Raw genomic sequence first — 25,828 nt, 5'->3', positions numbered from 1 at the left:
GATTTGTTATGGCACCGCAATTGCTTATCGGTGACATGAAGTGGTAATTTCTACTCGGCGAAGGGAATGAAAATAAATTTTTTCCAACAGTATGCTGCCTAATCCGATTTGTTACCACTTATTTAAATAAAGCGGAATCTTTTCCAAGATTTTAATCAGCACAAAACACCTGACACGAATTTTAATTGAATTAAAGCAGGGGTGGGCAACATACGGCCTGCGGGCCGGACCCGGCCCGCGACGGGATTTTGAGCGGCCCGCAGACAGTTCAGCAGTTCAGTTTTGACTTCAGCAGCTATTGAAGTACATTATTTGTTAATAAATTCATTAAATACTGTTTTTGGTCTCTATGCTTAAAACTTAAAGTTTACATTAAATACGATTTATTCCTTGCATAGGTGGATAAATACACGATTAATGTATCGATTCAGGAATCCGGCCCGCCAAGTAGTTTATTTTCTCATATCAGGCCCGCCGACCAAAAAAGTTGCCCGCCCCTGAATTAAAGCAACAAAACCAACAGACAAGCTGCCACAATGACCACGGCAACACTGGCTTTTTCTTCCATGAAAGTGAACAACGTCAAGTAAAACAAATTGGGGGGGGGGGGGGGGGGGGGGCAAATATTTCATGAATTCAACTAAAAAGTGCTTGTTTTAAGACACCGCCACCTAATGTAGAAACCTATAGACACAAAAAATTGGGGGGTGGTAGCCCCTTTCGGATACTGTGACTTGACAACCAAGAAGCTGAAACCTAGCAATCGAAAACTGACTGAGTACAGAGCTAAAAAAACTGACAAGTACACAGCTACCAGATAAATGTTTATTAATCAACAGTCAACGACAAAAATAAATGATATGATTCAAACAGGAAACTTAACTGGGAAATTTATGGCACATGCAGTGAAAGACAAGCTGCTACACTCACAACACGTAGCAGACATATCCTCCAAAATTAGCGCGCCAGCGTTCTTATTCACTTAGCCGCAGACAGCTCCTAACTGCGGTTCACAACTTGGATTAATGGAATTTGAACAAGGCCTGACAAATTCCTTAATTCCAAAGAATTAGCTTTGTATTGATAAGAAATTGTGTGAAATCTAAGCATTGAACTATGGTTGGAAAGCTGCCAGTTAGTAAATGTTAAAGAGATCTTATCTTAGAACTGTAATAAAGTTTATTATAATACACATCAGTCTCAAATAAAAGTGATACTGCTCACACAATAAAGACTGAAGTAGGCTTGCAGAAGATAAAATCAATTTTTAGATCATCGCATACATTAATATACAGTATAGATTAAAAATAGCTATACAGTGAGTGCCGTGCCTTTGTGCAAAAACATCTTAAAAATTCATGATTAAGCGAAACTCCAGTATGCAAAAAATGCAATCTTTGAATAAAAGAAAATTTTATGCTCACAGGTAGATTTAAAAAAAATGTCAGTGTTGGCAGTGCATCCACATTTGGTTGTACCATGTTTCAATGTCAACGTTTTAAAGCAAAATTGTAATTCAATGATCCACATACAACCGTGCCTTTGCCATTGCAATATCGCTGTGCTGTTTCATGTTGCCAATCATTACAATAAAATCACAGAAGATTTTGCAAAACACTTAACGAGATGGACAGTTCTGAGCATCATTACGACAATGGTCACATAAACCAAAGCTGCCATAACCAGACCTGACTAATCACAATCATGTAAAAAAGAACAAAAACCGTGATAATTTCGCAATTTAAAACCCAGCTGTGTGTTTTATGCCAGAAACTTGCATTCAATCAATACTCTAGTTACCATAATTCATGACATAGAAAACAATTCATTGCACTTGTGATTTGGCATCAAATGAACAAAGACACAAAAGGAAAAAAGTCAAAGCAGGCCCAAAGATTGTGATGTCTATGTCCGTCACCAATGTATCGACGCAGTGCATGGTGGAAAAATGAAAGGACGAAGAATATTCGAAAATTTGTTACTCTGTCCAAAACAGTCATTGAAAGCAGTTGTTAATATTGTCTATGGCTACATAGGATGGCTTCTACTGTAGGTACGTTGCTCATATACCACAATAGTAAAGTTACGAGCAGCAGGTTAAAAAATAAAAAAGCGATATTTCAACCAAGCAAGGAAGCACAGAGAGACACAATGACCACAATAATCGCAATAATTATTCCACCGACTACAAGTGCCTCCAACTGCATTCTCTTCATAATGTCACTTTTCTCCATGAGTTCATCAAATATTGATCCTTTTTTGTTCTTATGAGGAAACGGAACACTTGGGGCATCCACACCAAGGAATTCACACAATGGGCCCCACCCCTCCTTGCAGTTGTATATAAGCAGCTTGTCCTTTGGGGCATTCTAATTACAATAAATAGACTTACATTCAAATATATGTTGACAAAAATATCTAACCGGAGCGACACTATTTCAAAAACAACTACGCACAGTTATCTGCTTAATGCCTAAAACATATTGCGTTTCTATTCTGTACACACATAGCTACCAGCAACCTTTACATCAACATACCTAAAGATAAATTTCATGCTTTTGCCAAACCATGGACATCAAAATATGTTGTGATATAAGAAGCTACTCACCATCATGACATGGGCATTATGCCTTCTGTAGCACAACTTCATATACATTTCATTTTTTTTAGTGGAAAGTATGGCTGACCTATCCATTCCATAAGCAAGCTGTGCTGTAGATACAATGAAGATTTTGCAAGGCCAAGTCAATGAGCATGGATACAAGTTCAACAAACTCTCTTTTTACAACAAAAATATTAACCTTTTAATCTGTAATGTCTTCACTTAAAGAATATTAGCAGCAAACTTTCGTTGAAAAAAGCTACAGAGACCATGTAACAAACAAAAAGGACTTGCGAAGAACCAAGTCTTGACCACTCCATGAAGTCGTTACAATCTACCGCCTTAAGTTGGCAGGACACATCCTGTCACTACCTAACAGCCACCATGCAAAAATAACAACGACCTGGGTACCCAAAGGTGCAAAAAAACCAGCTGCGCCAAAAATAAATGGAGAAGAACCATTAAGAAAGACCTAAAAACAATGCAAGAACAATCCGGTATCAATGAGGCACCGTTGAAAGTTGTTCCAGAAACCGAAAAAACTGGAGGTTGTTAACTACCCAACGTGCAAAACTGCACTGGAGGAACTAAACCAAATTTACTATTAAAAATTATTAAATCGCTTTGGAATATCAAAGAATAGGTCTTGAAATTATGAAGTCTCGAGAAAAATCTTTGCACAATTTAAGACCCTGTCATCGAGTTAGTCTTAGTGCAAGTTCCAATTAACACGCACATTTTTATCTATATCATAAAGCCCCAATTTGAGACTGCTATTGTAATGATATTCAACAAGGTATTAACAAACAGTTTAAATTTGAGCAAATCGAAACAAATTAAATTAAAAATAAATACAATAAAGCTCAATAACCTGGACCTTAAGTGTTGCTGAATCATTGAGTTTAAGTCACACCAAGATGAGTCTACATATGCCTAAAACCCTTGTCCTTGCAAATAGTTCCCTTAAAAATTTCAAAGTTGTCCTAATACTACTGGGACATTAATCATTGTACATTTAAACCGATTATTTAATACACAAATTTACAGTTGTAACTTTTGCTTCAGGATGCCTGTGTATAATTTCACACAGAACACTCGTTTTTAATCAACCTTTTTATCATACATTTCCACAAATCACAAACCTACTTTTTTATAAAATATTGTTAACTTACTTGAACGAATGCCAGGTCCCACCAATCGAGATAGTGCAGTGGGTGAAAGAAAGAAGACCAAACGTAAAAAAAAACTTGTTTGAATCGATGTCATTTGGTTTATTATGCTTCGAAACCAAACATCATCATTCTCACGGACACTTAAAATGATCTTGAAACAGAAAAACGAAAAAATGAAAAACTTGAAAACTTTTCTAAAATTATCATGTTATTATTGCCAGATTTTGTAAATGTCAATGAAAAAACATTCTTTCAGTAAAATTAGGGGGAAATATTGTTAATCAGTATCATTGTTAAAAAATGAACTAACGTGAAACACAGCCAGTACAAAGCAACTTTCTTCAATCTAAAAAACATCAATCAAACCTTTGCATCAGGAAAGGCGCGGTGAATTTCTTCCCAAAAGAGCAGAGATGGCATGTCACAAACTGCATCAACATCACAAAACATTTTCTGGAAAAGTTGAGTATCACCGCCAGTTGTCAAAATTTGATTCCATTCTTTTGATAGATAAAAAAAGTTTTCCAGGAAATCGTACACATTATAACCAAGCAATGTTAAAGCCTCGTTTAGGGTCTTTGTTCCAGTTTTTTGATGGCCGGCAACAATCACTTTCATTCTCCACCTTAATGATTTTCCTTAAATTACTCTGACCAAACAATGGGATAATTTTTAAATATCAATTTATTATGCACTGGTGATGGTCGTAACTATCATTCTCATACTGTCAATACAAGTGTACCCACAATAACAATAATTCAAACCTGCAAGCTACATACAAACCATGTGCTACACAGCAACATATTAAAAAACCAAGCACACACTACTGCACAGAGTTTCACACAGATATAGAAAAACCATTTCATGGTGCTTAATTGAAGAAATGTTTAAGGTTCTAGATTGATGTTATCGCCAAACTTTGCGTATAACTGCACTTTTAGATCATTCATAACTTTTTCAATTTCTGAACTTTCTTTCTGTAATCCGCTAATGTCATCATTCAGGTCGATTTTGACTTTTTCAAGTAGATCCTGGGTTTCGTCTTGTGAGTGCTCTATGAAAACTTCACCAATTTTAAAATCAACGTTCACGTTTTCGTCTTCCAACAGAAGCAGGTCATCAGAGGCGTCTTCAACGTTTTGCAAAACTTTTTTCTTCCCTTCAACCTGGCTCCGTAGTTCATTCAACTGAACGTTTTTACGAGCAAAAAGGTTTATTTTCTTTTGATCTTCGTACGTCACTGGTGCGTCATCATCCTGTTTACTATTCGACATTTTCTTACTCAATGCAGATTATTTTTCTGAACTGAAATTCCAGGCACTTTTCAAACTACTCTTACAGCCTGTATACGTATGATTTGAAATAGATATAACATGGGAGCACAAAACAAAAAATAAACATAAATAAACCAATTTCAAGAGTTGGAAATGACTCCCAAAATCGGGGTCACCACAGCTTTTACATGGGGCGGTGAGATCACAGTTTAGAAAATAAGAAACGTCAATGCATGCAAATTTATATGCCAAAAACTTGCATCCAATCAATACTCTAGTTACCATCATTCATGACATAGAAAACAATTTCATTGCACTTATGATTTGGCATCAAATGAACAAAGACACAAAAGGAAAAAAGACAAAGTAGGCTAAAAGATTGTGATGTCTATGTCCGTCACCAATGTATCGACGCAGTGCATGGTGGAAAAAAATGAAAGGACGAAGAATATTCGAAAATTTGTTACTCTGTCCAAAACAGTCATTAAAAGCAGTTGGTAATACTATCTATGGCTACATAGGATGGCTACTACTGTAGTTACATTACTTATATACCACAATAGTAAAGTTACGAGCAGCAGGTTGAAAAATAAAAAAGCGGTATTTCAACCAAGCAAGGAAATACAGAGAGACACAATGACCACAATAATCGCAATAATTATTCCACCGACTACAAGTGCTTCCAACTGCATTCTCTTCATAATGTCACTTTTCTCCATGAGTTCATCAAATATTGAGCCTTTTTTGTTCTTATGAGGAAACGGAACACTTGGGGCATCCACACCAAGGAATTCACACAATGGGCCCCACCCCTCCTTGCAGTTGTATATAAGCAGCTTGTCCTTTGGGGCATTCTAATTACAATAAATAGACTTACATTCAAATATATGTTGACAAAAATATCTAACCGGAGCGACACTATTTCAAAAACAACTACGCACAGTTATCTGCTTAATGCCTAAAACAAATTGCGTTTCTATTCTGTACACACATAGCTACCAGCAACCTTTACAACAAAATACCTAAAGATAAATTTCATGTTTTTGCCAAACCATGGACATCAAAATATGTTGTGATATAAGAAGCTACTCACCATCATGACATGGGCATTATGCCTTCTGTAACACAACTTCATATACATTTCATTTTGTTTTGTGGAAAATATGGCTGACCTATCCATTCCATAAGCAAGCTGTGCTGAAGATACAATGAAGATTTTGCAAGGCCAAGTCAATGAGCATGGATACAAGTTCAACAAACTCTCTTTTTACAACAAAAAATTTTGTCCTCATACTACTGGGACATTAATCATTGTCCATTTAAAGTTTTAAACCGATAACTTACACGCAAATTCACACTTGTAACTTTTGCTTCATGATGCCTGTGTATAATTTCACACAGAACACTCCTTTTTAATCAGCCAATGTATGATATATTTCCCCAAATCACAAATCTACTTTTTACAAGAATTTTCTTAACTTACCTGCACGAATGCCAGATCCTACCAATCGAGATAGTGCAGTGGGTGAAAGAAAGAAGACCAAACGTAAAAGACAATTTTTTTGATTTGATGTCATTTGGTTCATCATGCTTCGAAACCAAACATCATCATTCTCACGGACACTTAAAATGATCTTAAAACAGAAAAGCGAAAAAATAAAAAACTTGAAAACTTTTCTAAAATTATCATGTTATTATTGCCAGATTTTGTAAATGTCAATGAAAAAACATTCTTTCAGTAAAATTAGGGGGAAATATTGTTAATCAGTATCATTGTTAAAAAATGAACTAACGTGAAACACAGCCAGTACAGAGCAACTTTCTTCAATCTAAAAAACATCAATCAAACCTTTGCATCAGGAAAGGCGCGGTGAATTTCTTCCCAAAAGAGCAGAGATGGCATGTCACAAACTGCATCAACATCACAAAACATTTTCTGGAAAAGTTGAGTATCACCGCCAGTTGTCAAAATTTGATTCCATTCTTTTGATAGATAAAAAAAGTTTTCCAGGAAATCGTACACATTATAACCAAGCAATGTTAAAGCCTCGTTTAGGGTCTTTGTTCCAGTTTTTTGATGGCCGGCAACAATCACTTTCATTCTCCACCTTAATGATTTTCCTTAAATTACTCTGACCAAACAATGGGATAATTTTTAAATATCAATTTATTATGCACTGGTGATGGTCATAACTATCATTCTCATACTGTCAATACAAGTGTACCCACAATAACAATAATTCAAACCTGCAAGCTACATACAAACCATGTGCTACACAGCAACATATTAAAAAACCAAGCACACACTACTGCACAGAGTTTCACACAGATATAGAAAAACCATTTCATGGTGCTTAATTGAAGAAATGTTTAAGGTTCTAGATTGATGTTATCGCCAAACTTTGCGTATAACTGCACTTTTAGATCATTCATAACTTTTTCAATTTCTGAACTTTCTTTCTGTAATCCGCTAATGTCATCATTCAGGTTGATTTTGACTTTTTCAAGTAGATCCTGGGTTTCGTCTTGTGAGTGCTCTATGAAAACTTCACCAATTTTAAAATCAACGTTCACGTTTTCGTCTTCCAACAGAAGCAGGTCATCAGAGGCGTCTTCAACGTTTTGCAAAACTTTTTTCTTCCCTTCAACCTGGCTCCGTAGTTCATTCAACTGAACGTTTTTACGAGCAAAAAGGTTTATTTTCTTTTGATCTTCGTACGTCACTGGTGCGTCATCATCCTGTTTACTATTCGACATTTTCTTACTCAATGCAGATTATTTTTCTGAACTCAAATTCCAGGCACTTTTCAAACTACTCTTACAGCCTGTATACGTATGATTTGAAATAGATATAACATGGGAGCACAAAGCAAAAAATAAACATAGCATCTGACATCTGGAAGAATATATGCCTTTAATACAGGCCAAGACCCAGATCGCAATCTTCACATTTTTCATGTTTTTGAGGTAAAAATCTCCGTGCATTTTGTAAAGTTCGAAACTTTTTAATCTGGGATAATGCCATCGTCATGGACACTGGCTTTTAACGGTATCATTTATCCAATTTTAAAGCTTTCCAGTATTCTGATGATGATAATGTTACACATGTTACTAGGCCTATTCTATTTTGAGATTTTACAAACAAAAATGCGTTCCCTGTTTTTCATGAATAACTTCAGACCTTATATATGCTCTGTAATTTCACCTATTTCAGTATTTTAATTTCAGCGCTCCCTACAGCCTTGCGCGTAGGCCTATACTTTGTATAGCACTAGTAGGCCTACACCGTAGTGGATAAGGCACCTAGCGGATCTCACTAAAAGCCTGAAGCGAAGAGAATAGGCCTACAGTTTAGTTGGAAAACACTGTTTTTAATTCCAGACTTTTAATGTGTCTTCACTTGGCGATAAAGGCAACCTAGTTAAATAAGATACTTTTACGTATTTGAAAAATTAACGGACATCCTAGAATACGAAATTTCTTTCGTCAACTAACCTACTACGCTGTACATAGACCACTGTAACACGTAAGGTAGGCCAGGCCAACTTGAATAATTCTACCGTTTCATTTCATTTTTATGCTTGTTCAAAAGGATTTAGCCATACGCCAATTGTGTTAGAGGCCATGTGACATTTACCACACGCCATACTACATTAGTTTGATGAACACTGTGCTTGATCAGTTCATTCATTTTATTTTTGCCCTAAATTTGGGGGACAAAGAATTATGGGACGCAGGTGGTCGCAAACATGTTACATTAGCAATCACCATGATAGTTACCATATAAATAAGATGGGCGAATGTGGGAGGGCACTTGGGAGCAAAGCATGCATTACAACACTATAATGGAGACAATGTAGTCTCTGAGCCGCGGTTTTCCGCCGCTGGCTAAAAAAAAAATTGGACCCGGAGTGTGGCACGAAAGAGGCTAATTTGGCCTTGAGCAAGTGGTGCGATGCAGCTTTCTAACTAGTTTTAAAACGTGTAAAATATTCGAAACCATTTCTGAAAGAAAAAGATACATTAATGCCAGTCTTCGAGAATACAACACGATTCGATAAAAGATTCAAAACATTATGTCCAAGATTTTAACAGTTGCATTAAAACAACCATCTACCAAAGAGTTCTGAAGGGCCTGTAGAAGCATTTTGAGCAGTTTTGAAACGGTAACGCGGCGATTGTGACTAAAGTCGCATGCACGCATAGAAATAAAGCATAAATGGTTTCGGTCCAGTGCGTATTTGACCTTAATTTGTGATGGTTTGTTGTTAGAGCAGCCACTAAAAACATGTCGGTGAGCCACAGTTTGCACATCTTTGTTAAAGACTATATTTGCTAGCATTAGATGTCATGGTTTTCGTTTTGCTGTGTATTTAAGTAGACTGAACTGAGCTAAAGCTTATTGTCTTGGCAATGAAATTGCGTTGACTTGCTGTTAACTAACTCTTCGGATTGTATGTCTATTGTTACGTCATAAACGAAATGCTGGCCTAAATAAAGAAAAGAAAAACAGGGAGACGTTCATAAACGGTACTCTTGGTAGCCTTTACAATATTTTTGGAATTTAACGATTCGACTAGAAGAGCCACTAAAAACATGCCGGCGAGCCGCAGTTTGCCAACCACTGGTCTAGATTCTAGAATCTAGAGCTAAGCTATATAAGCAACACGATCTTCCGTTGTTTTGTTACGTCATACCTCAGTGCTAAACTCACTAAGGCGACCATTTCACTGCGGTCTATCGAGTGTTCGACTTACCCAGATTCTACTGTGTTATACAGAATAAATGTCGTACATTAAGTATTCAGTTGATATTGTGGGGATCATGTAGAAATTGCAATTAGTTATATAAATTGGCATTGTATGAGTTTTTGTATTTTTTCTCCAGTTTAGATAATGTAATGTTTGCAAAAGCTTCGTATTCATGCTAAGCTCTTATTCAAACAAATTGTATTTCTAACTGACATATTGGACGCAGATATAAGCATTTCAAGTAGCGTTGTTTCCACGGCGTAAAGTTTGAGTGTACTTGAAAACGTTCAGATAACGTACAATATGCGACACGTGGTTTTATGGTAGCAGTGTAATAATAGAACATGGCGTTAGCTGATTGGCTGACGTGTATGATATAAAACGTTAAGCTTGGTTCAAATCGTTATGCTGGATGTTCTGGCCGGCGAGGCTCTGCAAGGGCTTGTCCCTTCAGGACTTGCTAGTACTCTTCTCAGACTCGGAGAAATTCTTTCTTTCTGAGTTATTCCTGTAAATTGAAGTAATTGCTAAGATATTGGGAATTGGAATCATGGTGTAAATATTCTAATTCGGACAAGTTATTCGGACAATATATCAATTTGAACTTACGAAGTTGGTGTTGATTTAAGAAGCAGAATAGAGACAGTAAACGCAACGGAGTCAAAGACAATCATAGGAGTCAGACAATAAAACTAAAAGACTGGGTTTGGCTTAGGCCATCCCAAAACCATTACACCACCCAAATCCCATAATATTATTACCTAATATGAAACCACTTCAAAATTACTGCTGAGCTATGCCTCGAGTTGGAACTGAGCCGCCAGGAAGTATTTCTATTTTTTATTACGAAACAAAAACAGATAAAAACCAAAGAATAAGCGCATCAAAAGACGGCGTGCTCCGCGGCAATGCTCCACTTCATGATTTCGATGGTTCGTTGTCTTGCCCTTCAACTATCTTCCAAATAACGCTGCAAAATAAATCTTTGTTAAGTGTTGTGAGTTCGCAGGACACCAGAATTGCCCAAGACAATAACATTTTATGAATTGCAATTGTCTCAACTGCAACGGCAAGTAATACAACATAAAATTCACGTGATCTCACCGCATTGCTTCGTCATCCACCCTACAGCGGCGAAGGGAATCTGCCAGTTCTACTGAAAAATCCTGACAATGAAGAAAAAAGAAAGCCCAGATTAAGAATACCACCTAGCTCCCATGCAATTATGACGTATTCATTTGTAATAAAATCACTACCATGGCGTAGTGAAGCAACAAAATAAAATGCTACCGATTACGTAAGACTTCATAAAACCGTTAGTAAGCAGTGACAGAGTCTTAGTCGTAAAGAAGGATCTTTACAACTACACTACGAGTGAAAATATCACCTGCTGGTTCTGTTCAAGAAAATCGTTCTGTCGTTGCAGCTTCTGCAATTCGATTTCTAAATCTTTCACCGCGTGTTGAAGATTTCTATGGGTAGGCTTGGGAACGTAGCAATTTCTAAGTAACCAACAGGGAAAATGTACGCGAGAGTAAGAATTCTAAATGCGAGTGTACAGACCTACAGTATGGAGTTCCATTCAGAACAATTAGACACCTCGACTTTTGAGAAAGGTCAATTAGGAGAAGTTTTAACAAAATTCGTTGATCGCCAGTTCAAGCCCGGCATGATCAACAAATAAACACAAAACATCTCACTTTAGTTTGAACTTTTCTTCATTAACTTCGTCAAGTTTTCTCAAGATCTCAGCGCGCAAATACTGCAGGAAAATTTCGCATTACATTGGTTACAAGAAGATGTTAAACACAGTAAAATACGAAGACGAATACGGAAACATTGCCAACTTCAAATACCTTTAATTTTGTATGTTTAAGTAAAGATCTGCTTCTAAGAACGAAACACAAAATTAAACTCTCTCTAATTGTTATTATTCTGAACATCTTACTTTCAATCGTTTCTCGGTCGTCAAACACAACGGTATCGTTGAAAATGAAGCTGTTTTAAGACGTACCCTCCTCAGTGGCATCATTCTGGGCGAGAGAAAAGAATGACAATAAAGTTTCATGTGTGACCTCATAAAGACGGGTTGAGTTAAAGCAACAGAAACATTTCAAGCATCAGACCAAGCATCGCCTGGGCAGGGAATGTTTTCTCCTGGTGGCGACTGTTTGTTTTTAGTCGGCGCTAACTCACATAAATCATCTTGCAGCGAATGGTATGGAGTCATTATGTGACTACTGGATTGGTGATTCAATATCACTCCATGGTCACCGATCTCAATTTAAAAGAGATTATTTACCTCCTGATGTTTTCTTCATCCTCCAACTTCTGCAACCTCCGTTCTTCTTCTATTCTCTCCTTGTCGGCAGTTATTTCTTCCTGAAGTTTACTGTTCCTGCCCAGAACATGAAAGTAATCGTGTTGTTGAGGGTCTGTATTTTCTTTATATTTTTCCTATGGCATTAAATCAGATAACAACTGACTTCATCACTAAACATCCTACGCTGTATTGACAAAGATCGTATCACGCCGACCTTAACAAAGCTTCCTTGCAGAGTGTCTCCAGAGTCTCCACCTCATTGCAAACTTCTTCCGCAATTCTTAATTTCTCATCATTCGACACGTCCTCAGCTTCCTTCAAACAACTGGCCAATTCGACTCGGTTCGAAGATTTCATGGAGTCAAGTAGAAAAGTCAGATAACTGTCATATTCTTCTTTTATCTCTCCAAGCAAGCTTCCAAGAATGGACGAGTCAATTGTCAGGTCACTCCAAATTTCTGAATAGAGCTGAAATTGAAGTGGAAAAATGGAAAAAAGATTATTATGAAATAATAACTCCCGATATTTTATACCATAAGAATATGCGACCAGACACAACTTATCAGCTTAAAAGCACCAAAATATAATTTTTGTCTCTTTTTTTTGTAGACTTAGATTAGTGTTTCCCAACTTTTTGTCCCGGAACTCGCTTTTGCTTCTTAAAAAGATCGTCTGCCCCACGCTCGTTCAATTCATCACCACATTGACCACTATGCATTAATTTCATAAACATGCGATAGGTGTTGGAACTAAATTTAGTGCAAATTTCATTTAAAATTCAAACTTGTGTTGTTACTCGAAGTTCAACGAGAGCTTTGGGTCTAGGCTTCAGGTTTGTTTGATGCAAGGAACCAACTCTGTTCGTTTCAGCCTGATATCATGGAGTGTTTTTGCCGAAAATACTGATTATTATGAGCAGGTACATTGGAGCGTTTAGGATTGCGTTGATAGCGGGATTCACTTTCTTAAAAAGTTAGGTATCCTGCAGTAACCAATCCTTTTAAAAATGTGTGGAACCCAAAAATTTGCACTTTTACTTCTCAAAAATTACTTAAAAAAACATCTCAAAATAAAATGCATTTTTGTTTTTGTACGCATAGCAGCTGGGATTCTATGGCACTTTAAAATGTTGCATGCAACGATTTTATAATGCTCTGTAACCCTCTTATTTGTATACCCCATTTTGGGAAACACTGACTTGCATAAACACAAAAATATAAATATTTTCACTCACTTGCAGCCGTTCAAAACTAGGCCCCAGCGGCAGTTCTTTTAGTTGCAAATCTAAAAGCCTTTGCACTAGTTTGTGTTCCAAATGTTCAACAGCTTTGTGTCCATCCCGAAGGTTATGTTCCAAGGTTTCATGCCTGTAAATGTCAAATTCGACCATTCGATGTTAATTCAAATTGACCGTATCATCATTTTTGTTATATGTTATCTATGTCACAAATAGGAATAAAAATTTAAAGCCACTATGTCAGGCCAATATTTATCGGGCAGTAAATTGAACAAGGCTCGATACTTTTTGAGGATGGTCCGATCAAAATCGAGCATTTTCTGAAACTGGTCCTTCCTGGTCACGCCAGCATGATGAGTCGTGACAAACTTCCTTCGCTCGTGCACGCGTCGAGATGTCCCGTACTTCTCATCCTGCTGTAAAGATGGCGGAATCCCCACTAGTGAGTTTACAGACGGGAGCATCAACTCTGGAAGTTTTAATTCTTCAACGTAAACCTTAAAAAAATTAAAAGAAGTTATCAACTTCAACTTGAAATCATGTCGTATGTCTGGATGTTTTGCCTCAGGACATGTGCTGTTGGCAAAAAACAAACTTTTAACTTGCTCCATTATTAATGCGAATATTACCAATTGTTTCAGTTTTAAGTTTATATATTTATGAATGCATCAAATGCATATCACATAATGTAGCATTGTGATTCATCGCATAACCAATTGCAGTCACTGTAGCATTATATTAAAATTATCCCTGTTACATTCTGTATATTTAAGACTGTCAGTTTTATCAAAGCATTTTAATTCTGGTACGAAATGAAACTTACAAGTGGTTCATTAACAAAATTAAGCATAATATTGGTCTTTAAACTATTCTAATCATCCACTCACATTGGACGCGTGAGTTTTCCTTTGTAAAAAGTTCTTTTTGCTCTCGCTTGGCGATGATGGTGGTTTCGGAGAAGTGATGGACAAGGAGGATTTTGACGATGCAAAGCGAGCACTCTCCACAATCGCTAATTGACTTAATAACTTCCTCTGTAGCTGCAGTTCCGACAGTGACAGTGTTGGAAGTGCCTAAAAAAATGATTTTTATACTTAAAATGCAAGATACTTAGTCAGTTTCATTTCCAAAGACTGCTTGCAAAATAGGCTGTATACAGGTTCAAGCCAATAAAGAGATTTTATTGGCTTGAAATTTAGAGATAAATTATGTGGCTTCTTGTTGTAGCACAAAAAATTGTTAGTAACAATTCTTGAAATGTTTATTAAAAAAATGTTCTATTTAACACTTTTGAATCTAGAACATATTAAATATCATCAAAAATACTATTACATACTATTAAATATATAAAAATCTATCAAAGTTAAATGAACTATTCAGGGAAATTATATGTTACCCACCAGTGGGGTACCAGCTCTATAGGATTCTGAAGAAAGAGAAGAACGCTGATCTGATTTTAAATTGGAAATAAAAGCTGTTGTTCCAAAACTAAAATCAAAAAGTGCGTTGGACATTTCGTTTATTTTATCTTCATCGTACAAAGATTTTTGTCGGGGCTTTCGTTCTTTGATAACTGAACTTGCCCAGAAGTTTGAAGTACCGGCGGTGTTAGGTTGTTTATTTGTAGCTGGTGGTTTAGCTAATCTGGAAAATAACGTCATTAATAAAATAAAGCTAAAGTTTTTCAACAACGCTAAAATAGTTCATTGATAAAGCTTAAAACACAACTGTATTAACTGACTTGTTGGAATTCAAATGTCCTGCGGCATAATCGTAAATATCTTTGCGATGGGCTTCAAGTGTGCTTTCCAACAGCGAATGAATATCTCCTGGATCTTTTTTAAATTCAAGTTTTGCAGCTTTCATTTTGAAGTTAGATAGGCCAGGTCCGGTGGGATTCTTTACAGTTTTATGAGCTTAAGTGAGCAGTTGCTGTGCACGGGCAGACTGGCGGAAAGGACATGACAGAAATTTCCACAACGCTTTAGCCCAGGCCTATGGTTTACCTTTCTGGAATAAAAGTGTACCGTACAAGTAGCCTATACTTTCACATATTGATAACTACAGTTACAAAATACATTATTCTAGGTAGGTACACTTGAACTTTCGTCTTGACATTGCACTTAAAGTTGGTGATCTATTTAAGAAAGCTTCAGTAGCCAAGCAACCCTTGAGATTTTTATTTTGGTCAAACTCTTATATATGATATCGATGAAATATTGAATAGCAAGAAATGGAAAAATTTTCCGATGTGATGTTTTCGTGGTATTTTTTGTTTAAAATGGATTTTTAGTAAGATAGATGTAGGCCTACTTATGTTGTCTTGGCATGCTTTATGCAGAGAAATGCACTTTTAAACAGCTCAAAAATATTGATTTCGATTTACTTTTCACCCAAGTGCGAGCTTACTTCTCTAGTTCTGTGGTTGCAAAAAAAATAAACTGTTGTATTAATTATTAAAACTAAATGCAGCTATATTAATCAGATATGTAGTGTATTTTTTGTAAAGTAAAACAACTGATACCAACTGCGATTGTAGCAATTTTCGCATTTTAGTTATAGCGTTTTATTAAATGACGTCATAATGCGTTTTTATGGAAACTACAGACGCTTCATGGCTGGTTGCTTTTTGGTTGCTTGATTGAAGATTCAGTCTAAGAGTCTAAAGTTGCTTTTGTAATAGGCCTATAGTCTATAATCTATATAGACCTAAAAGTATTCGTAAATCTATATTTTAATGCTTTATGACTCAGGGTACTACTTTAAAAGAGTTGTTTCGAGAATGAACACAGTATTTGATTTCGCTGATTTATTTTATGTCTTTAGCTAAAAATATAGTTGTTGTGTTACTGAGATCAAGAAACATTAGCGGCTGACCATTAGCCTACTTATCACGTTCGAATGCTGGTCAGTGCAAGGAGTTTAAATTTTAGAATTTTGGCACTGTAAAGAAGTATATTAACACTAGGCATGAAGCCTAGATATTGCTGTTAAAATTTTGGTGGCTTTTAACACCAAAATCAAGTCAGTTTGCTAACTTATCACAACGACATGAATTAACAACTTTCAACAAAATCGCAACATGGAAAAGTATGACAACCTCGGTATGGTTGGCGAGGGCTCCTATGGTATGGTCATGAAATGTAAGCATAAAGAATCTGGTCAAATAGTAGCAATAAAAAAGTTCTTGGAAAGTGAGGATGACAAAATGGTTAAGAAGATTGCAATGCGTGAAGTTCGCATGCTGAGGGTAAGTTTGTGTGATATAAATTTGGCAGCCTAAGCATTGTACTAGTGCCAATTAATGATTTCAACTGGTTACGCTTACTTATACAGACGGAATGTTGAAAAGTAACAAATCAGTGGATTATTTAACCCTAAAGCTTTATAGTGACTGAAAAATGTATATAAATGGTGACATTTGTCAGAATTTCAGATATTTGGTCTAAAAAAATGTGAAAAAGCTGAAGGTTATTTTGCCTAACTTAATGCTTGTACCAACATATTCCAACTGTCACCAAATTCTAAAATTAATCACTACAAAAATTGCAAAATTAGATATTTCTTAATTGCTTGCTTTTTGACATTTCGTAATTTAGTGTTGCTCATGCAAAACCAATTGTATTAAAAAAATTAAAAAGACTTTTAAACGCCACAATAAGGCAATTTATCCAGTTTAAGATTTGTTGATAAATTGGATCTTATGCTGTAGCCTTAATGTAAAAACAATTGACAGTTTTTAGCAAGTCATCTATTAAGAAGACAATTTATTTTTCCAGTCAAAGTTTGAAATTTGTAGCTCAAGTCTGCAGTCCACATGTCACTAAGAAGAAAGTGATGACCTTTACTTTAGTTGCAGTTGGTTTTATTCGCCTTCAACTTTGTCTAGAAATTGCGCCATGAAAATCTGGTCAACTTGATTGAAGTGTTTCGAAGAAGAAAAAGACTCTATCTGGTCTTTGAATTTGTCGACCACACAGTCCTTGATGATCTTGAAAAATATCCAAATGGATTAAATGAAATGAGTGTGAGAAAAATATTATGGCAAGTTTTACGAGGGGTGGAGTTCTGCCACAGTCACAATGTAAGTTGACAAATTATGCCTTTTTTTACCCAATATTAAATGATTACAGAAATCAACATACATAGTAACTACCTTCATGAGATTAAGCAAAAAATACAGTTTCCAATCATAATGACTAGAACTTTTTCTTTCAGATAATCCATCGTGACATAAAACCGGAGAATATACTAAATTCAAGAAGCGGAGTAATTAAGCTTTGTGATTTTGGTTTTGCAAGGACACTTGCTGCTCCAGGGGAAGTTTATACGGATTATGTTGCCACTAGGTGGTACAGAGCTCCTGAACTGTTGGTAGGAGACACGAAATATGGCAGGTAACTACAGCTTTTCAACTCGCATTCCACGTTATTAAAAAATACTGAGAAAACTGTCAAAATAAAAGTTTTCATTAGTTAGTTGACAGAGGTTAGGAGTGCAGTAGTTTTGATGAAGAGGAATTGAAGTTTAAGGCTTAGAACCACTGCAGTGTCATTGTTTTAAATGAGCAGGGGTGTCGATATTTGGGCAATAGGATGCTTGCTTGGCGAGATGATGCAGGGGGATCCCCTGTTTCCTGGGAAGACAGACATAGACCAGCTAAACAAAATACTAAAGTGTGTAGGTATGTAGCAAACGTAAGATGTTTAGTGAAAGTAAATGTGCAAGAATTTGAGTATTCAGCAGTGTGTGTGTCACTATGTAGTAAGAATTAAACACAGATAGCTGTTAAATGAACAGTATCTTCAGTAAAGTAAGTTCAAATTTTTCTCAGACATATTGCATAAGGCAGGATGATAGCTTAACTACAGTGATGATGATACTAAAGTTGAAGTGATAGTATTGTTTAATGAGCTGTGTTGTTTTTAGTTATTATTTTTACTTGCTATTGCAAATATTGTATGATATTGAAATATTATTGCTTTAAAATTTCTTTCAGTTTTATGCCACCTATGTTGGTCCTTGTTTATATATGAGATATTCTGCATGTCCAATATACTTTAGTTTCATTAGTGAATCATTTAGCCTACAAAAGCTCTTGCATGAGCATGTGTCGCCGTCATTCTGTTTTAGCTATTTCACTTTTGCATGTTCAATCTCTGTATGTTAGAGCTGTTGATGTATGGGCAGTGGGATGCCTCATTACCGAAATGTTAACCGGTGACCCACTGTTTCCTGGAGACTCTGACATCGACCAACTTTATCATATTATCAAATGTTTTGGTGAGTTTTCAACACATTACGTGTCGTCACACAAAAGGTGCAACATAGTGCGGTTTATTTTAATGTTGTTCAAATTTTGTTTATTTTGAATTAGAATTAACCAAAGAAAAGTTCACATTTCATGAAAACTGTTGCCACAGTGATTGGATATTTATTTGAATTATCCAACGTTTGGCATGCTACATGTAGCACTGAGTAGAGTAGTTGATTTGTATGATAAGGATGCACATAGTAGGAGTATGTGCAATTGCATATATGTGTATGGTGCTAGTACTAACATAGACAATAAACATGTGCTTCTATAGTGCAGAGTCTAGGCAAATTGTGTATTTGTAATAAGTAGAAATTACTTGGTATAAGTTGACTGAAATGGTTGATGTATTGAACAAGTGTTAACTGATGGTGATTTTTCTCATTTGTAGACATAGATGTAACAACAACTCATGGTTACTGTGTGGACAGGAAATGTCTAAAGACTATTGCTACAAAACTTTTCTGTTAATCAATGAAAGTTAACAATTATAGGGAGGGGCTGATTTTTGCTGATCTCGAACCATTTCTCAGCTCGTTGTTATTGTTATTTTGTAATTAACATTCCCTGGTTGCTCTCTGTGGGTCCTGTTTCTTATTCTTTTGTCTTTCATCAGCCACAGTAACTCAATACGTTGATATCCATCTGTTTCTACGTTCATTCAGTGACAATAGGCTTGCTTTTTGTCACGGTGACTTCAATAAACAATGTTGCTCGTGAGCATTACTGGCTTTGTAACCACAAGCTCATCCATGGAAGGGCCACGAAGTGTTGGTGCAACACCACAATGAGTTATTTCTACTACGCTACATCATCATATGCTGTCATAATTCAGCCAAAACAGTACTATTATGACTTTTCTTTTAAAAGTCGTGAACCAGTTGTTTAATCAAAAAGTAGAGTTTATGTAAACATTTAAAAAAGATTTGCTTGTCTAGTTTAATGGCGTTATTTTCAGTTTCTTTGTGCATGTTGATTTCAGTTATTTTTGTTTAGATTCGTTGAAATATAAATTATGCATCAAGTAAAATCACACTCACTATAGAATATAGATCACTGCTAAATCACCACACAATGCCATTGTTAACTTTTAGTGTAGTTACCTTACTCATATTAAACTAAACCGCCTGATCACCACTTCTTGAATGCAACTGTGCTCAAAATTAATGAGATGTCTATGCCAGGTAACTTATGTCCGAGACATCGTGAGATCTTCCAGAGGAATCCTCTGTTTGCTGGGATGCGTCTTCCTGATGTCCGCGATGTTGAACCTCTCGAGAGGAAGTTCCCAAAGTTTTCTTCTGAAGTCTTGGACCTTATGAAGGTGAAGAGAGTTTCATAAATTTGGTTTCGGCTATCACTGAACTCTCACGAAGAGTTTTAAACAAAGCTAACTAGAATGTTGACGTGTTGTAAGATTTCTATGCTTTTTTATTTCAGCAATGTCTTCGACTTGACCCGAACGATCGTCCTTCTTCCTCATTGTTGCTCCGACATGAATTCTTCAGGAAAGATGGATTCGAGGAAAAGGTGAGGAAGTGTAATTACACAACGTCACGTGTCAAGTGCAGGACTATTTTAAATGAACACTGGTAACAATGGCGAAATATCATGTTATGTTAATAATGCAAATAAATGTTGTGTGGTGTGTGACATTTGTTCATGAAGAAGTCAAGATGTAACGTGTAACAAGATGTAACATGTAACAAGATGTCGATGTCAATCTAACAGCCACTTGTACATGTCTTGCACAGCAGATTGGTGCTCAGTACTTCTGTTGTAAGATGCAATATTATCTTCTACTTCGCGTTGAATGATTAAATGTTCTCCTCCAGGTCATCCCGGAATTGAGAGTGAGGATCCAGAAGGACTCAGCAAATAATCTCCTCGCTCGGAAGGAAGAGAAACAGAAGAGAGAACAGGAGAAGAAAAAGAAGATGAAAGTGAGTGACATCATTGATTATGTCATCAATGGCGATTATTACGATACGATATGACGATAGATTGATTATTTTACGATTGTGTTTACACACTTGTCCATGTAGGAGCAAGCCATGAACAACTCACAGGAAGCCAAAGACTCGCAGAACGTGTCGGCCAGCAAGAAATCTCCCGATCGCAAGAACATTGCAGTAAGCTATGGGAGCTTTCAGTTTTAATTTTCCACTTAAGCTATGTTGTGACTTGAAATTCGATACCAGTGCGTGCATGATCGTGCGTGCATGCGTGCAGATCACTGAATAATATAAATCAATTATAAATAACTTTGGCCAGCTTCAAAAGATTCTAATATTTCTTCAAAGCTGTTGCCAAATATATATCGTTTCTGAAATTTTCAGCGAGAATCACCGACAAAACACGACACACCTTCCCCTAAGAAAGACAACATGCCGGCAAAGTCAAATGTAAAAACCCCGACAACCACTCCCCCTGCAGATGAGAAGAAACGACAGAGAGATTCTGACAAGGTGTGAAGAGGTTTTGATTTTTAGTCAAACTAGGATTGTCTTTCACGTAGTTTTTTTATAAACAGTGTAATTGTACAATTATAATACAAACTGTATTGACATGGCAAATCAAACGCTTATAAATGTAAGAATATAACCCAAAGTAGAACATACTCGCAAATTAGTTACAACTTGTAATGCCAATCGGTGACATTTCAAGGGATTACTTTTTGAAATTCATCGTATATTTGTGCAGGAGCGCAAGCAGGCTGCCAACCTACCCAAGCAGCTCCCTGCTGTTGAATCGAAGCGTGATATTTCACCGGGAAATGTCACACCAAGGCCCAAATTCAGTGAAAACTCACCTACCGAGAAGAACAAAGGCAATATGCCATCCATTTTAAAGAAGAGAGTCACTGAAGACAATTTATCTGAAAGCGTTACAGTTTCACAAAATAGTTCAACAAAGTCAACGCCAAATGGCATCCTGAAGTCGCATCCGAACAAAAAATCTTCAACAAAATTGGACATTGCAGAGAAACCTACCAAAAGCTCTGAAACTGTATCAAAACATGTGAAAATATCAAAAGAAACTCTTACCAAAACATCATCCGATACACAAGTCCAGCAAAGGCACGAAAAGCATGTTCATGTAGCAGAGAAATCACATAGCACGGAGAAATCATATAAACAAGCAGTATCTGTAGAACAAAAACAATCCCGTAGGGAGGGTTCAAAGGTCGACAAGTCAACCCGTCAAGGGCAGATTCCCCCCATCCAAACACCACAGAACCAATCAAAAACTCCAACCCCTGACACCATGATGATTGTGAATTCCTCTATGACATCATCCCCCCTTTCAACGAGCGACAAGCAGATCCCGACGGCTAATTTTGCCGGACCTACGGCTTTCAAGTGGGTAGAGTTTGTCTTGGCGTGGCGTTGCATTATGTGGTGTGGCATCACGTAATGTGGCATCATGTGGTGTGGCATCATGTGGCTTGATTAAAAACCATACATGGCATGCGCAGGTGGTTCAAGTTTAGTTTTAATTAAAACTTCCACCAACCTTATAACATGTCACTCGAATAAAATTGAATGAAAATTCCCAATAAAGACCTAATTGAGAAAAATAAAGCACCAGTATATAACTTAATATACAAAATTTATGAAAAGTTGGGTTGCCTTAATACACCGCAGTATAAGTTTAATAAAGATGAAGACAACATTGTTCTTAAATTTTTCTACGTGTATGAAGTAGCATATGCCACAAGTTGTACAGTAATAATATGGTCATTCAACATGTTCGCAAACAAACGTGTTCTCATCAATATGAAACTTGTTTGTTGTTGATTTAATTAAAATTACAAGAGCACTGGCACCAAGTCAAGTAGATACTTCAGAGTTCAGTTGTTCTTCTAAAGTGCTATTTTTAACGTGCTTGTTGGATATGACATATTTTCAATCTAAGGAATATTTGAAATAATTTCCGCAAGTTTGTTCAGGGGCTCCGAGAAAGTGAAAAAGTCTTCCCAGGCAAGCCAGAAGAAAAATGAGTCCACTGCACAGGTGCTTTTTATTTAACCTTTTAGTACAACCCTGAGGTCAAATAAAATGAATAAATTTTGCCAAATCTGATGTTTTTCTTCGTGCTCGAAAAATCTATAACTTTAAAATAAAGCGTGTTGGTTGTGTAAACAATGCTCATTCATATGAAGGCACACAGACTCAATTGCGCTCGAGTCATAAAAAATAATATGAGAAACACACAGCTATAATGTTAAGCGAACGTGGAGGCTTCACAAGCTGTATCTTTGCTCAGTTTTTATTGTGGCGGGATATTGTGAAGATTATTTTTTCCTACTCATAGGGCTCATTTGATCGGAGCATGTACCCAGATAAAACTTCCCACTTCGAGAAGATGATGATGTCGATGTCAGGGACAACATCCATCACCCATCCGGCCATAAAGAAGAATAATCAAGCTTCTACTGGAGGTCCAGGTCAGCCAGCTGCTCCTGGATCATTTGGAGCAAATCCTGGAGGTAGGCAATTGTTTTGTATCAATTGGGCATTGTTGCATCACTAATGTTCTTGCTATAGATGTTCCAAACTGAAAATGATTCGGATTTGAGGAAATTAAAAAAGAAATGTTGATATTTGTGCATATTTTAATCTTGGAATCCTGATTGGAAATTGTCACCAGGTTGATAGGAACCTATTTGCTTGGTGGCAAAAACAAAGAGCTTTTTACTTTTTGATGCTCAACCACGCCACTGAAAACTTTAGCATTTTGTTTTCTTACTTCATGCAAAATAAAAGATTCATCGCGAATCTGCAAGAGTTGTGTTTGTGGAAATAAACATAATTTAATTGATATTCTGATTTCTTGTAATATAACATACTGGGTAGCAAAACTAATCAAAGCAGAAAAAGTCTTATCATGTAGAATTGTTAAAAAGTTTCTGTTGTAACTTTAAGGAAGGTGAAGTACAGTGCAACTGCTAGCTTATATTTGGTCCAACATGCCAAAATATGCTGAAATTCACCAAAGACTAGCAACTGGCAACGAGTTTCTGTCCTTAGATTATAACAATCACTCATGCACAGATAGAATTATGTTTCACCTACACTTATGCCCACCCACCTACATGCTACAGTTTGCTGCAGCTCTGTTATAGTTGTAGATATATTTTCTAGTGGTGATGTTGGTAAGTGTTCCACTGTTTGTGTTGGACATTGTTGAAGTTAAAAATGCTGTGCTTGCCAGTTGCCACCAGGCATATCAACAGCAAATAAACGTTGGCAGTTGGTTGAAGCAATTAATTATAGCTTTATAACAACAAGTTGTTTTATCTCTTTTAATAAGTTTAAGCCATTTCTTAGGAACGAGCGGGATGCAGTACCACTATCGCCACATGAGGGAGGACAAGAGCTCCGGTTTGCCATTGTGGTCACATTCCAACAACGATGAGAAATTTCTGCAATCTTCCTTGGAGTCAGCAGCTAAGAGGTGAGGAAACATGAAATGTTGGAAAGTTTTCATGCATTTGAGAGTGTTTTGCAATTTTTGAAATGATTTTCAGGTTTGTAGGTAAAGCTCTGTTAAAGAAGAATCTCAGAAATATGTTGTTTTAAGTTTGTAGGCAAAGAAGGGTTGCTGTTTAGTTCTCATAATCATGTCATTTAATACCGGTATATTAATTTACTCGCACCCTTAACTTCAATAGCTTACATGTATAATTGTATATCCATCCTATTCGTAAACTGACTTGTTCTTATTAATAATTCATCAGTGATGGCAAGTATACAAAACATTCCGATGAGAAGAAATTACGAGAGAAATCGCCTAAACCAGGCAGGAAGGATGGCAAGGTTAGTTCAATGTGATGTCACAATATATTTTCATTGTGACAACATAATTTCTACAGAAGTTTACATCCATAAAATACAAATTTCGTTTTTAGGCTCATCATGGACATGAAGATAAATCAAAGAAGTAAAGAGAACAGTGATCAAACGTTATTTTATCAGATATGATTTATACTCTACCAATAATACATGAAATGTCTTGAATTAAAGCACTTGAATAGGTTATATGGATCATAGTATAAGAAAACGTTGCTTTAATAGCGACGTGATGGACATAAAAGTTGTAAGTTTGAACTGATTTATCCAACAGCAGAGAATCAAAGAACGAGTCACGGCCCACCCGGCTTCCAGACCTCGGACACAAGATCTCGATTAGTCTGCAAGATCGTGATCATTTTCCTGATCTCAAATCACAAGATGGTAATTGTTACACAAAATGATGAATAAAATTTCTGCAAACAGCTCAGCGTGGTGAAAGTTGTCCGGCATAAAATTAACTTCTGTTCTTACTTTTTCATGCAGCAAGGAACCACAAGACGAAGAAATCAAAGACAAAATCTATGCTGATGTCTATCCCTGCACTGGATTCAAACTTAAACCGATCGCATCTCCGCAGCAGGGTGAGTTAATGCCTGTGTTTTTGAACTCTGGAACGGGTATCTTAAATTCCTCGAGTTGTCTCTCAAAATTTATATTTTTGCAAATACAGCAGAAAATTAGCAATTAGTCTTTAAAAGTCGTTATTTTTGGAAAGCAGTTTACAAAACCAATCCTTAAAAATCCTGTGTCTGTCTTTGATCATCGTTTATTTTCATGCTTTTTATTTTAAGTTGAAAAACTATTATTTGCACTTCCTGTGATTCTGCAGAGTCCTTCCCCTACCGGCAATCTTCACACTGATTCAAACTTCCCCTCGCTTCATTCGAAGAACTGATGTATCTTGCCGTCCACTAACAGTGAGGTTCCATCTACATGCCCACCGTGCAAAGCCATGATAAGAGTGGTCCCTGGTTTTATCGCTGTAATTTAGGATAATTATTTATTTGAAACTTTGGGCTGATACTTAGCTATAGCTGAGATTGCAGTCATGTCGCTCATTGATATTTATGCTCAGGTTTTTTCATCCGTCCATGAAAGCTTTATTTAATGCGCATAGAACAAGCCATAGCTCCTTTCATGCCAATGCCTCACTACACTGTGTTGTCAAACTACTGTGACACTTCTGTAAGCACATCTATTGTATATATATCGCCTCTGCAAGCCTATTTTTGTATGTCTCTTAAAATGTTATAGTTTTTGGTTTTTAGAATAAAATTGGAACCCCATTACGTTTTTT

The 25,828-nt window shown here is 36.5% G+C and overlaps 5 protein-coding genes and 1 pseudogene across 7 annotated transcripts; 1 reads left to right on the top strand and 5 right to left on the bottom strand.

Moving 5' to 3' along the window:
- Nucleotides 1-655: 655 nt before the first annotated feature.
- On the bottom strand, nucleotides 656-4,393 carry LOC143470024 (uncharacterized). Its single transcript, XM_076967863.1, has 4 exons — nucleotides 4,141-4,393; nucleotides 3,775-3,925; nucleotides 2,609-2,712; nucleotides 656-2,369 (listed from the first exon to the last, which is right to left on the bottom strand). The coding sequence occupies exons 1-4, from the start codon at nucleotides 4,390-4,392 to the stop codon at nucleotides 2,121-2,123; spliced, it is 756 nt and encodes a 251-aa protein (XP_076823978.1). The 5' UTR covers nucleotide 4,393; the 3' UTR covers nucleotides 656-2,120.
- A 47-nt stretch (nucleotides 4,394-4,440) lies between these two features.
- On the bottom strand, nucleotides 4,441-5,579 carry LOC143470026 (prefoldin subunit 4 pseudogene; annotated as a pseudogene).
- On the bottom strand, nucleotides 5,117-7,150 carry LOC143470023 (uncharacterized). Its single transcript, XM_076967862.1, has 4 exons — nucleotides 6,898-7,150; nucleotides 6,532-6,682; nucleotides 6,142-6,245; nucleotides 5,117-5,902 (listed from the first exon to the last, which is right to left on the bottom strand). The coding sequence occupies exons 1-4, from the start codon at nucleotides 7,147-7,149 to the stop codon at nucleotides 5,654-5,656; spliced, it is 756 nt and encodes a 251-aa protein (XP_076823977.1). The 5' UTR covers nucleotide 7,150; the 3' UTR covers nucleotides 5,117-5,653.
- A 47-nt stretch (nucleotides 7,151-7,197) lies between these two features.
- Nucleotides 7,198-7,909, bottom strand: LOC143470025 (prefoldin subunit 4-like). The gene has a single exon (XM_076967865.1). The coding sequence runs from the start codon at nucleotides 7,803-7,805 to the stop codon at nucleotides 7,419-7,421; it is 387 nt and encodes a 128-aa protein (XP_076823980.1). The 5' UTR covers nucleotides 7,806-7,909; the 3' UTR covers nucleotides 7,198-7,418.
- A 2,715-nt stretch (nucleotides 7,910-10,624) lies between these two features.
- On the bottom strand, nucleotides 10,625-15,456 carry LOC143470022 (uncharacterized protein C6orf118-like). The gene is made up of 12 exons (XM_076967861.1): nucleotides 15,101-15,456; nucleotides 14,760-15,003; nucleotides 14,247-14,432; nucleotides 13,645-13,856; nucleotides 13,357-13,489; nucleotides 12,337-12,590; nucleotides 12,102-12,197; nucleotides 11,748-11,832; nucleotides 11,500-11,561; nucleotides 11,187-11,301; nucleotides 10,904-10,965; nucleotides 10,625-10,769 (listed from the first exon to the last, which is right to left on the bottom strand). Exons 1-12 carry the CDS (start codon nucleotides 15,223-15,225, stop codon nucleotides 10,718-10,720), a joined length of 1,626 nt encoding a protein of 541 aa, XP_076823976.1. The 5' UTR covers nucleotides 15,226-15,456; the 3' UTR covers nucleotides 10,625-10,717.
- Nucleotides 15,457-16,079: 623 nt separating this feature from the next.
- LOC143470019 (uncharacterized) lies at nucleotides 16,080-25,825 on the top strand. Of its 3 annotated transcripts, none has more exons than XM_076967858.1 (18): nucleotides 16,080-16,609; nucleotides 17,249-17,443; nucleotides 17,578-17,756; nucleotides 18,530-18,642; nucleotides 19,858-19,997; nucleotides 20,114-20,203; nucleotides 20,509-20,616; nucleotides 20,719-20,805; nucleotides 21,013-21,141; nucleotides 21,377-22,035; nucleotides 22,626-22,689; nucleotides 22,991-23,165; nucleotides 24,007-24,133; nucleotides 24,417-24,495; nucleotides 24,588-24,619; nucleotides 24,806-24,912; nucleotides 25,015-25,112; nucleotides 25,361-25,825. In XM_076967858.1, the coding sequence occupies exons 1-18, from the start codon at nucleotides 16,442-16,444 to the stop codon at nucleotides 25,424-25,426; spliced, it is 2,616 nt and encodes an 871-aa protein (XP_076823973.1). In that variant the 5' UTR covers nucleotides 16,080-16,441; the 3' UTR covers nucleotides 25,427-25,825. The 3 variants fall into 3 exon arrangements, with proteins under 3 accessions (XP_076823973.1, XP_076823971.1, XP_076823972.1); XM_076967856.1 differs by having other exon boundaries at nucleotides 16,081-16,609; nucleotides 24,803-24,912; XM_076967857.1 differs by lacking the exon at nucleotides 18,530-18,642 and adding an exon at nucleotides 17,931-18,043 and having other exon boundaries at nucleotides 16,081-16,609; nucleotides 24,803-24,912.
- Nucleotides 25,826-25,828: the final 3 nt, after the last annotated feature.

The sequence above is a fragment of the Clavelina lepadiformis genome, chromosome 9 (genome assembly GCF_947623445.1).
Source record: "Clavelina lepadiformis chromosome 9, kaClaLepa1.1, whole genome shotgun sequence".
Taxonomy (NCBI): domain Eukaryota; kingdom Metazoa; phylum Chordata; class Ascidiacea; order Aplousobranchia; family Clavelinidae; genus Clavelina; species Clavelina lepadiformis.
Note: the sequence above shows the minus strand (reverse complement) of the source record. Positions and strands in the feature narration are given on the sequence as shown.